Source organism: Pelmatolapia mariae, linkage group LG13, assembly GCF_036321145.2.
Source record: "Pelmatolapia mariae isolate MD_Pm_ZW linkage group LG13, Pm_UMD_F_2, whole genome shotgun sequence".
NCBI lineage: Eukaryota > Metazoa > Chordata > Actinopteri > Cichliformes > Cichlidae > Pelmatolapia > Pelmatolapia mariae.
In genome coordinates this window covers 34,513,975-34,527,082 of record NC_086238.1, presented here as the reverse complement: position 1 = coordinate 34,527,082, position 13,108 = coordinate 34,513,975, and the positions used below count along the sequence as shown (strand labels likewise).

At 40.3% G+C, this 13,108-nt stretch overlaps 1 protein-coding gene across 1 annotated transcript in view; it reads left to right on the top strand.

The window, feature by feature from the left end:
- Nucleotides 1–13,108, top strand: part of LOC134639727 (heterogeneous nuclear ribonucleoprotein L-like) — a 59,501-nt gene that overhangs the window by 42,958 nt on the left and 3,435 nt on the right. The window contains exons 8-13 of the mRNA XM_063491100.1: nt 2,801–2,872; nt 7,131–7,348; nt 8,244–8,365; nt 10,118–10,319; nt 10,721–10,778; nt 10,861–10,959. Of these exons, the coding sequence (XP_063347170.1) occupies nt 2,801–2,872; nt 7,131–7,348; nt 8,244–8,365; nt 10,118–10,319; nt 10,721–10,778; nt 10,861–10,959 (771 nt within the window). The remainder of the gene's footprint in view (nt 1–2,800; nt 2,873–7,130; nt 7,349–8,243; nt 8,366–10,117; nt 10,320–10,720; nt 10,779–10,860; nt 10,960–13,108) is intronic.

The following is a 13,108-nucleotide window of genomic DNA, read 5'->3' as shown; positions in this document are numbered from 1 at the left end:
TAAATCTGGTAAGCTTAGCAGGGAAAAGCAAAAAGAGTATTTTACTGTTAAATTCTTCCCAGAAGACAAAAATAGTTAGTGAATTATTTATATTATAAATTGAACACCATTCCATCTGGGAGCTGAGAATTTATTCTTTAAGTCAAAGGAAAGTTGCAATGAAACGTGTTGTATGTTGCTTTAATGATCTGATAGGTCACACAATACTGTGAACTCTTTGATTTCACTGCGGTGTGTATTTCTACAGTGTAATGAACAACTGTTTGTCACCTACTTGACTTCGCTTCACTGAAATGTTTCAGATTGTCAAGCAAATTTTAGCCGTTGACAAAAATACAGTAGATATAAACAGACGATTTCATTTATTCATGGGGAAAAAAGATATCCAAACCTACCTGGCCTCATGTGAAAAGTAAACGCCATCCCAGTTTGATTCACTGAAATGGAGTCCAGTTTTTCTCCACTATCCTGAGTGGGTGTATATTTCAGCCATGTGACACAGTGATTGATACACAGCACTGCAGACAGGCGTGTTGTGAATAAGACGCTATCCTGGCGGTACGTATGGGACCGATCATCAGAAAGTCTGTGTCATGTCAGTGTGCCTCCAACATGTATGTAGTATATACAGTATGTGATGCTTTGATGGATGAGAGCCAGTGACTCATTCTGTTTTGATAATGGTCATGTTTTTATCATTGTGATGATAATGTAATGCAGGTTGATGTTCTTTTGTGCTGAGGGAGAAAAAAGAGAAAGCTTGATGCCTCACAGGTACTGTCTCTTTCTTATCTCTGTTCACATGTTTTTGTATTGTTTTTCCTGCTTTTCTCTGAATAAAACCACCACAAAACTGTTTTTCTTATTTTTTCACCTCCATTACCATCATAAGTAGTTTTGTTGTTATTTTTTGGGAGCAGCTGGGATTAAATAAATAGAAATAAATGTGCACAAACACACACAAAAAACTACTATAGAAAATCAGCAGCTGCTCTTCATTTCACTTTGAAACCTCACATTTCTTCAGGGCAGGCATTTCTGATCTTTTTCATTTGAAATTCTGATCTCTGCATGACAGATGGCATCGTTAAAATATTCTTATTTTCCATGAGTTGTCATGTGCAAAGCGTGACCGTTTTAATTTGGCCAACTCAACTCAACCGGAAACACAATGAAGGCATATAAAGGACATTAATAACCTTCACATGTAGTCTGCCACTGAGCATGCTTGTTGTGCTCATGTGGATTTACAGCTGTTAAAACTGAGAGTTTATCTGATGTATTAAAAACTGACCATGTTAAGCAGCAGCATTCTTAGTTGTCTGTGTTATTCCCAGTCCAAGAAAATGTCATAATGATATTTATTATAATACTGTAATATAATGTAATATTTAGGAAAGCCAGGGCAATATTTCGGTGAATCTGTATGGTAGAGATTTGTACCAAAGAAGTGGCATGTTAGTGTCTCAGATCTCAGCTATTAGCAACATCTGCCGTGGCCGTAGGGCTCTGCAGGATTGTGTGTCGTTCTCTTTCATGGGCACAGTATCAGATAGATGCTACCCCTCAGTTCCAAATGAATCCCACAATAAACATAGATGGAGGAAATAGATTTCCTCTGTGATGTTTCTGCAGGAATTTGAACACTGGAAGAAACAGGAGGCCTTTTTGTCGAACTGTAAATCCAGCTTTAAAAAAGAGTTCAGCTGAACTGTTTCATGAATGCTCCAGATGTGAGTCTTGATTGATCAAACTCAAAATTGCAGCATTGCATCATTTTAAATGTAGCACTGTTAATAACTGGCTGTGATTTTTAAAGATATAGTCAAGAATCCAAAATACTGTCTCCTCCCGTTAGACGCTCCGTGAGGCCTTTAAAGCAGCCAACTTCAGCTGCTGCTTTTTTGTTGGTCTCTTTTCCTTCAGTAACTGAAAAACATGCTCTGTCGGGTGGAGATCAGGTGACTGACTTGACCACTGAAAAGTTTCCCACTTCTTTGCTTTGAGACACTCTTGGGTTTCTTTGGCAGGATCCATTTGTACTGTGAAGTGCTGTGTAGATTCATTTGACTGAACCTGAGCAGAGAATCTAGCACCATACAATTCAGACTTTTACCAGCAGACACATCATCAATAAACGCCGGTGACCCTGTTCCACTGGCAGTCGTTCATTGCTGCCTTCCACCATGTCTGATAGATGATGTGGTACACTTTCCATTTCTTTTGAATTCTTTACTATTTTCATCATTCTGGTGCATTTATTTGGGTTTCATCTGAAACCCGGCTCTTTTAGATGGTTTCTGATTCTGGTTTCTAATCTGGCCTTCCTGTTCTTGAATTATGGTTTCCACCTTGTTGTTAATCTCCTGTATTTCCGTTTTTAGGATTAACTTGCTTGTTTGGAGCTGGGAACTGAACTGTCAGCCTTCTGATTAGTGGAGGACACTTTCTCTTGTCTTCTGGTTGTGTTTTTTTACTTTGTGACTGTCTGTCAAACAGTATAATGAAGTAGAGTATTATTTATTTGTCACACATTAAGACTTTAATCATCAAGTTAATCGCTGAGATCTGGGAGCACATAAGCACTGCCAAACATAGGCTCAGTCAGACAGTCAGATCCAGCCTGTTCAAGCATTCGGCCTTAATGGACCATTTGATTGGTACTAACAGATCTCTAAAGAGGCAGTGAATGAATGAGACACTTTCCAAGTGTTCTTTAATGTCATTTAAATCAGTATATGTAAAATCTTCTCGCATTCAGATAATTTGTTTGTGTTATCTGCATTTGTATGTATTTCAGACCGTGGAAAGGGCAGACAGAGACAGGCCATTTTAGGAGAACACCCATCGTCCTACAGTGATAATGGTTATGGTAAGTAAGGATTTTTTATAAAGGATCTTTCACAAGCATGAAGACACAATGCACAGTACAAAGATAGGAATAATCACAATTAAATAGAAAATAAAAACTCATTTGATGGCAAAAAAAGACACTCGGTTAACTCTTTGCCTTCTTTCTCTCGTAGTTGATGTTTTGTCTTTCTGTCATCTGCCAGGTGTCTGACCTGGTTCTGCTGAAGACAGCTTTTTGTGTTTAAAATGAGTTCTTCCTTTCGACTGTTGTGAAGTTCTTGGCAAAGCACATGGCAACAGTGACCTGGTTTCTCTCTTTGATGCTTCAAAATCTACCTGTTTTGTCTATATGTCAGGTCGGGTCTTAGACTCCTCCTCTCTCAGAACATATTTCCCCTCACCACACTACCTGCCAGTGGCTGGTGCCCCCACCTGCTGGTGGCTGGTTCTCGGTGTCCAGGGCTGGGTGCTCAGGTATGTAGTGGCTCACTCCCAGACTCCATGGTCTGTCGGGCCCCGTCTGGGGCGTGGATGGCCTTTGGGTTTCTGGGCCCGAGACTCGGTGGAGCCTGCGGGCTCGCCGCTACAGCCCTCTGTGGCTTCTGCACAATGGCTGCTAGGTGACGCCCATCCAGGGCTCTCCTCAGCTCTTTTCTAGGTAGACCTAAGCTAACGGCAGCTAACAATGTTAGCTCGGTGGTGAGTAGCTTTCAGTAATAGTAATAAATCACACAGCAATAGTACATCAAAGATACTTAAGTGGTACATAACCCAGGTAGCTATCACAACTAAAACAAGTTAGTTGCAGCAGGCTAACGTTAGTTTTTAAAAAAGAACTTAATTCCAGATGTTTCTTTAGGTTGGAGTCTTTTGACGCTGAGAGCAGCTTGGTTGTTGGCAAAGAGAGTTTGCACGGTCAGATTTCGCCCTTCATCCCTTTCTTCTTTAAATGTGAAGTGGTGTTGGAATTTCCAAGTTAGAAATGCATTCCTGCCTGTGCACTGCTGGCACGTTGCGCTGGCTCTGGGTCCATTGTGTAACTGACGCCACCAACATTAACAGGACGCTTACATTAGAGACTCTTATTTCGTGTTTTGTTTGGGTTTCCGGCAATGCGTGGAATTACCAAAGATAGAAAGGGGATAGAGAGGGGATAGCCTAGCATATGAAACAGGAAAAGACCGCTGTGCAATCCAGTTATTTCAACAAAGTAACTGTATTCTAATTATCACCTTTTTAAACGATAACTGTAACGGAAAACAGTTACTCATATTTTGTATTTTAAATACGTAACACATGTATTCCGTTACTCCCCAACACGGTTGACCACAGATACTTAAGCTTACTTGTCTTTATCCTGTCTTCCTTCTCTCACCCCAACCGGTCACAGCAGCTGGCCCCGCCCCTCCCTGAGCCTGGTTCTGCCGGAGGTTTCTTCCTGTTAAAAGGGAGTTTTTCCTTCCCACTGTCGCCAAAGTGCTTGTTCATAGGGGGTCATATGATTGTTGGGTTTTTCTGTGCATCTATTATTGTAGGGTCTACTGTACAATATAAAGCGCCTTGAGGCGACTGTTGTTGTGATTTAGCGCTGTATAAATAAAATTGAATTGAAATGAATTGAATTATTATCTCTGCTCCTTGCATCTTCACAGTTACACATAAAAAGCATATCTACTGTTTAAAATGAGAAAATTTACCATTTTAAGAGAAATATTATTGTATTTGAAATTTCATAGTAGCAACATATGAAAAAAAATTGGGATGGGGCAATAAAATGCTAAAAGGAAACAGCTGGAGGAATATTTTGCAACCAATTAGGTTCACTTATAACAGGTCAGTAACATGACTGGGTTTGGGTTAGGACCCTTGCCCATCTTTACTTCTCAGAAGTAAAGATCAACAAAATCAACAAATTTTAAAAAGCACTCTGTAGAGCACACAGACAAAAATTAATTTCAAATCAAGCTGAGATGTTTTCAGTACAGTTTCTTCTCAGGGTTTTTATTCTTTGCTGCAATTTAACAATAAATAGACTCAAATTGCCTAGAGAAATATTTTGAGAAAGATTAAATATGTCTAACTTTCTAACTTTTTTTGTCATCGGAATGATATACTCAGTTGCCAGTCAGTGATTTCATCTATAGGTGGACAGGTGGACGAAATGCCCCTAGCTAATTCAGATACTTTCAAGAGCAAAGAACGTAGCTGACCACTGACCACTTACTAGTGTGTTGCAAGCTGAGGTTGCATTGATTCCCAGATGCAGTAGTAGTAGATGAATTTGCCAAGATCCCCCCAAAATTACAAAATCTTTGTCTATAGCCCAACAGCACAACTCAGAAAATAGAATAGCCTTTGCTACCTTTGGGAGGAAGACCTCTAAGAACAGTGATTGGTTTGAAGCCTGGTCCAGCACAATTACTCTTGTTTTCTAAGCAAACTGAGCTCCTCTAGCTAAATACGAGCGCTCTCCAAACAAGAACTCCCTCCAAGCACTTAGTGCTGCCAGAACTACAGTAGAGGAGTTAGTAGGAAAATGTCCAAGTAAATATCTTGATGCATGCTCAGTCATCCAGGTAAGGAAATCCCCAAAAGTCTATTCTTTTCGTCTCTATGTAGCGTTGTCAGTGGGAGAAAGTTCAAGTGACTTCTTCAGTCTCAGCTGACTGCAGGTTTCCCCAACGGTACATTTGCATAATGACAGACACTAGCACCACCGACTAACAATAGGCCGTAAGGTCAGTTTCATGGTTATTATTTTGTAAATTGTCATTGGCAAAATGGGCAACTGATCAATGGCCATGAATACCATTCACAGAGAGTTAGGGAATGGCTGCAATCACAGCATTGTAAGATGGTGAAAGATGTATCCTTTGAAAGCCACAGAGATGCAGTGTTTAGAGAACATGCACCTCAGCTGTTCCGATACTTCTGACAAACAAGAGATTACTAAAGGTTTTTGCTTAGGCAGCGGTTGTCCTTCTCTCCTGGATCAGCTGGAGCTTTCTTTAGGAGCTTTCCCCGCTTTGACAAATGTCCAGCTGGGATAACCACATTCTCTGGGCCTTCTTGATGTGATGTTCTTCTGCTTCCCTGGCCGCTGTGTCTGTTGGGATGGTGTTCGCTCTGTGTTGTAGCGTCCTGATGACACTCAGTTTGTGCTCCAGTGGATGATGAGAGTCAAACCTTAGATACTGATCCGTCTGTGTAGGTTTCCGGTACACATCAGCTTTTAGATGTCCCCCATTACTGATGGAAATTTCAAAGTCTAAGAAGGCTAACCTGCCACTTTTCATATCCTCCCTGGTGAAGTTGATTTGTTGGTCCACTGAGTTAATGTGGTCCGTGATAAAATTCACTGAGATTGGTCTTAAAGGTGCACCCTGTTTATGTGTCTTCAGTAAACCATACAGCTTGGTGTAGCTTCCCCAGGATAAAGCATTTGGTATGAGATCCAGTCAATAGCATCGCCCTGTTCTTCCTGTTTCAGACAATCAATCACCCTCTTCTGAGACCACTACCTGGGCTCATAAGTATTTTTGTCACTGAGCAGTGACAAAATTTTCTCATGATAGTCTTTCTGGTTTAGCAAAACCTTGCACCTACACATGTCTGTCTGAAGGGTGACAATGTTGTTGTCATTACTAAGCAATGAGAGTGGCTTCCTCTTCTTTATGCTGATGTTGGAAGCTGGAGGCTTTGCATTGCTGAGACAGGCCAAAACCTTCGTCTGCAGATGTTGGATCTTGTTATACATTCACTGCTTTTATAACAAGATCCAGGCTACAGCTAAGGAAAAGGCAGCCAAACAGAGGGTGCGCACTTGTAGAGGCATACCTTCAATCAGCCATACCTGTATCTGATGTAGCAGACTGACATTCCCACATCACCATCACTAGCCTAAGCCAACACTGATCCAGAGATGATGACACGTCTCAAAACTAGGGCACATCATCCAACATCATAACAGGGCATCAATCCTTTTCTCATTTTCAGTTGTCTTCCTATGTTGCTGCTTGGTTGGGGGGTGATTTAAGTGTCTGATTAGTTTTGTTGATACATTTATCGTTGTGGTGGTCACCCCACAGTTTACTTTGGCGTACTTCGATTCATCACTCACAGTAAAGAGCTTCCATGCCAATGACATGTTGGCTGTGAGTGTGCGCTCACTTATTCACCTGCGTTGCGGTGCATGAAGTGGTTCAGAATTGGATTGGTGCAGACAGCCTTTCATTGTTCTTGCAAGACAGTGACTGTTTCGATGTGTGCCTTCCCAGGTCCACCATGTCCCCTGCTGCCACTGCCCGGCAACAGCAGGTACAAGCTCACCTCATTGGACGTTCCAGACATGGTGTCTTATCCACTACCACAGTCATCCTCGTCATACTCTGGCCATGCCCCCAGTTCTGTTGCCATGGTAAGTGGCCTCCATCCATCCAAGATGAACTGCACCCGCATCTTCAACCTCTTCTGCCTCTACGGCAACATTGAGAAGGTAAGTGTTTGTTTGTGTATTCTTCATGTGTCTTTGGCGTGTTTTTGTAGAAACAAAGGCAACAGCTGTTAGTTTTATTTGCATAATTAGGTTGTAGAAATTGTGCTGGATGGGAAAAGCTAGTAAAAACAATGAAAAGATTCGAGTGGAAGCAAACTCAGAAATTGTGTGTTTGTGTCTATCATATCCTGGCCCTTTAGTCCTACTCACAAGTAAATGACAGTATATTGAATAGGATTAGACCTCTGTACATCGACACCTACTGTATTATTTAGAAATGTACTATCCATTCATGTGCCTGTGTGTCACTGAATTCTGTTTAATGTCAGGACATGTGATGTACCCCTGCAAACTAAACTAAACCAAACCAAACCAAACATAGATCTGATTCTCCTTTTTAATGTGATGTTAGAGATTGTTTACATTGTTTTCTCATACAATTGAAATTTTAACTTTAGAATTTAATTATCTGCCTCCTCCTGTTCACTTTCGGTATGCCATAAATTACTTCCAGCACTTTAATAATATTTCCATGATCTCCTCATCCCTACCTTATAACGAATAGATTCTGCTGCTCCTGTAACACTTAGAGAACTTCCCCAAACATCAAACCCATTCAGTGTTCTCATAGAATATGTTGATTTCATGACACAGTCAGAATAGCTATATTCTCCAATGTGGAATGTGCAAATTACTACCTGATGTCACATAAAAGCACAAGCGTAAAATATCCTCCTTAGGACTGACTTTATATAGCCTTCCAAATCTCCTCTAATGTACGCTGTGTCTTCTAATGGTTAACATGAAGGAATGTTTACATCAGTAAAACATGTACACTGCTTTCACAATGTATGGTACCTCTTTAGAACAGCTGTTATCTATGTGCTTGTTATAGGTTAAGTTTATGAAGAGTGTTCCTGGCACAGCGTTGGTTGAGATGGGAGATGAGTATGCTGTGGACAGGGCCATCACACACCTCAACAGCATTAAGGTGTTTGGTAAAAGACTGAATGTCTGGTAAGAAGTGCATCAATATACACACAATGTGCATATCTTTAATAATGTGTGCAAGTGTAGTATTGATAATACACTTTACTTCCAAGATCAAGATTCAATCTCAAATATGATCAATCTCTCTCTAATAATCAGCTTTGTACCACAGACTGTCAAATTGGCAGTCGTTAAACCGTAACTTAAAAAGAATCTATTCACCCAGCTGTCTTAGCTAATCATAGGCCAATCTCCAACCTTCCTTTCATATCAAACATCCTTGAAAGAGTAGTTGTCAAACAGCTAACAGATCATCTGCAGAGGAATGGCTTATTTGAAGAGTTTCAGTCAGGTTTCAGAGCTCATCACAGCACAGAAACAGCTTTAGTGAAGGTTACAAATGATCTTCTTATGGCCTTTGACAGTGGACTCATCTCTGTGCTTGTCCTGCTAGACCTCAGTGCAGCGTTCGATACTGTCGACCATAATATCCTATTAGAGCGATTAGAGCACGCTGTAGGTATTACAGGTACTGCACTGCAGTGGTTTGTATCATATCTATCTAATAGACTCCAATTTGTGCATGTAAATGGAGAGTCCTCTTCACACACTGAGGTTAATTATGGAGTTCCACAGGGTTCAGTGCTAGGACCAATTCTGTTTACATTATACATGCTTCCCTTAGGCAGCATCATTAGAAGACATATCCGTGCATAACCAAGGTAATGCCATCCAAAGTAAGCATCTGGTTAGACACCATGCTCCCAAGGACATCATCTTCAGTTTGATCTGAATTTAGAAGCAGAAAGTTAGCGGCCATCCAGGTCTTTATGTCTTTAAGACATTCCTGCAGTTTAACTAATTGGTGTGTGTTACCTGGCTTCATGGACAGATAGAGCTGGGTGTCATCTGCATAGCAGTGAAAATGTATGCTAAAATTTTCAGTAACACTGTGAGGAACCTTGGAGTCATTTTTGACCAGGACATGTCCTTCAGTGCACATATTAAACAAATATGTAAGACTGCTTTCTTTCATTTGTGCAAAATCTCTAAAATTAGAAATATCCTGTCTCAGAGTGACGCTGAAAAACTAGTTCATTTATTTATTACTTCTAAGCTGGACTTCTGTGATTCATATGGAAGAGGATTAGAGCCACTGGGAAAAAGAAATGGGCACGTCTTTTTTTCTTCTTCTTTTACAGAATTCTGAGAAATAAGTCTGAATTCTGACTTTAATTCTGACATGCCCACTTTTTTTTTTCCAGTGACCCTAATCCTCTTCTGCAAATTCATTATTATCAGACCTTCCCTCAAAAATTCAGGTTTTTTTAGGACTGTTCCCTGAACAGAATTCAGTTAATCCAGAATGCTGCTGCATGATTACTGAAAAGGACTAGAAAGAGAGAGCATATTTTGCCCATACTGGCTTCTCATTATTTGATCCTGTTATCTCCAAAGTCAAATTTAAAATCCTTCTACTCACTGTTTTCCTCCCCTCACCCCCAGACGGTCCTAGCAGAGGGCCACCCTCCCTGAGCCTGGTTCTGCCGGAGGTTTCTTCCTGTTAAAAGGGAGTTTTTCCTTCCCACTGTCGCCAAAGCGCTTCCTTTTAGTGGGTCATATGATTGTTGGGGGATTTCCTTTATTTTTTTTGTGTTTATCTTACAACATAAAGCGCACTGAGGCAATTTGGCACCATATACTTCTTTACTTCTGTGTATATTATCTTGACTATTTTATGATCAGTAGATTTGTTATGCATGTTTTTGGTTTCTGCAGTGTGTCGAAGCAGCACGCAGTAATCCCCAGCCAGGTTTTTGAGTTAGAGGATGGCAGCAGCAGCTATAAGGACTTTGCTATGACCAGAAACAATCGCTTTAGCAGTGCCGGACAAGCCTCCAAAAACATCATCCAGCCTCCATCTGCAGTGTTGCACTACTATAACGTTCCTCCGTGCATATCACAGGATCATTTACTGAGGGTAAAGTACTTCTGTCTGTTCACTGTCCGTCTTTTCTGTGTAACTGTAAAGAAAGGTATTCCAAACCTCCACAAAACATTTTCTATCCTATCATACAGAGATGTATCCAAAGGGGTAATCCATCTACTTCATAATTTCTTGTTTTTTCCTGAATTAATATGATTATTAACTTGGAAATTCCGAAAAAAAACCTTTTTATTAAGAAGACTGCCCTGTTTTTCTGAATTAACAAGATATCCTTAAATGCCCAAAGATCCTCTCTTGAGTTGAGCCTGATTTCTTGAGCAGTCTTTGCCATAAAGAAATCCACTCCCACATTGTATAACAAATGCTGATAAGTTGTATATTTAATTGTTGCCTAGTGCAGAACTGCTCACACGCTGCTGTCTGTGTTTCTGTAGCTGTGCACGGAGCATGATCTGCCTGGCTTTGTCAAATTTAAGATGTTTGATGCCAAACGTAAGTAGACATTTGATTGAACAGATGAAGTCTCATGAATGTGGTCATCGCCTGCCTTTTAATGTTCAGTCTCTTTTTTCAGCCTCTTCTAAGACTATCTCCGGCTTGTTGGAGTTTGACAGTAAGACAGAGGCTGTGGAGGTTCTTACTGTTCTCAACCACTACCAGATTAGGATTCCCAGTAAGTCCATGAGAAAAACATCCGTCACTGCCTACTCTGTCAGTCTCATGCTGTGAACTTCACAAATAATTCCTGAATGTGGAGCTGGAAAATACATCTGAAGTAGAAAAAATTATTTTGTAAAAATGACTTTGTGAAATTTAAACAGTTAATGCAGTTAATGTTAGTTTAATTCCTTGAGGATGAAAGTCTGCACTGTGGACTTTCCCGAGCTAACTTCCAGCTAACCTCTAACTCCGTTAAATGTAATAAATCCTGCTTTCATGGGTGCCTGGATGTTAAACTTAATTGTTACACCTGGTAAAGCAGCAACGCTGATCATTTTATTAAAGATGAAAGAATTTAGACAGTTTTCAATGCTCAGTGTTGCCACAGTGTTCGTTTGACTTTGGGACCTGAAGCAGACGGAGTTTAGGACCCAGATTACCCCGCGAGGCTCCGTAATGCTGCGACAATCCATCAAGCGGTGCGGCTTCGTAGCTTAGCAAAGTCCGAGTGAAACATTTTTGACAGATTTCTGAGCGCCGTGTAGCACATAAAATCGGTTCAAGGTCAGTAAGCACAACCAGAATTCATACATAAGGCGCGCCGGATTATAAGGCGCACTGTCCATTTTTGAGAAAATGAAAGGATTTTAAGTGCGCCTTATAGTGCAGAAAATACGGTACTAACCATGCTTTACATTTTATACTGCACTGTCACATCCTCAAATTAATGTAATTTTATTTACATGGCATCAAATCCTAAACTGTCCTCCAGGACACTTGCCATAGTAAAGCGAAAAGCTAAGACTGTCCTTTTAGCAGCGCATGGCTCTCTTTTAATATGAAGAGCTCTTAGACCAATGTTCCCTCTAAGCTGCGCACGTGCGCAATTGCGCACTGCTGGCACGGTCTCTGCGCACAGAAAATCTGCGTTGCACACAAAAAAAAACCTGAATTGAAATTAAAATTAAAACTTTAACAATTCTGTTTTGCAGTGTTTTGCAGTGCACCGGTGTTTTAGCTAGCAGAGTGGCGTGGCTGATGTGGAGTGAAGCCACGTTAATGACAAAGTGTACAACCACTGGAGATGTGAGCAGGACAGACGGAACAATTGACGGAAAAAGTGTGGACTTTATACCAGTTTTTAAATTGTGTTGATAGGCCATGTAAAACCAGAGTTATGATAAAAATATCTGCAATGTTTGGTTTTCTTCCTGAATACTATCGTTGTTTATATTTACTGCGGGAAGAAACAGTAAAAACGGCGTTTTATAAGGAAAACGCTTGAAAGCACTCTCCACCTGTGAGCAAAAACAAAACCAAAAACAGCCCGCTCTTTCCTATTGGTGGAAAAATGTACCATGTCGACCAATCAAAAAATGATATGGCAACATGGCATTTAATTGTTTAGGAAGGGGGAAGTTTTAGGAGTGACGGCGGTGTTTTGAGATGTGAGAGATTTGCGACATTTAGCGCAAATCTTGTGTAGTTAGTGTGTAGTGTAGTCAGTAGTTTTGTTGTGTGTGTCAGAACAATGAGGCGACTGCTGAATGTTACAGGTGTTACAGGAGTGATACATCTCCTGTTGTCAGGCCTGCAGGTATCAGGCTGTTGTTCTCCTTTATCTCACAGTGGACAGAAATTATTTTTTGGAGTGGCACAAATAATTTGTGTGGCATCAAATTTGATGCAGAACAGCTGATTGTTCTGTAAATAGTTTGAAATGTTTATTTAAAAACGCCTTGGCTGCATTAAAAAAATAGCTGCAAAAAACTTTGTTGTTTGCAAAACTCAGTAACTTTTTTGAAGAAGTAACTATATAATTAATTGCCCAACATTGGTCATTATTTACTGTATTTTGCAGACAGAGAGTTACAGGACTCTCCCCCAGACCACAGACTCACACTCATAAGACAAGTCAGAGCTTTATAAAAAATTTAAAAAAAAGAAAGTTGTGTTTTCAAAATTGGAGTTCAAGTTATTTTTTACTGCCAATAGTGTTAACATAATACACAGGTCATCAACAAGATTTTTTAAATTTTCATTGTAAGTGGGCTAAAGCAGTTAATTAAAAGTATTCTAACATAAATGTAAATGGTGTAATTTGATTATTTTAATAAACCATGTAACTTGGATGGATTAGATGCTGGTGTGACCACAGTGCA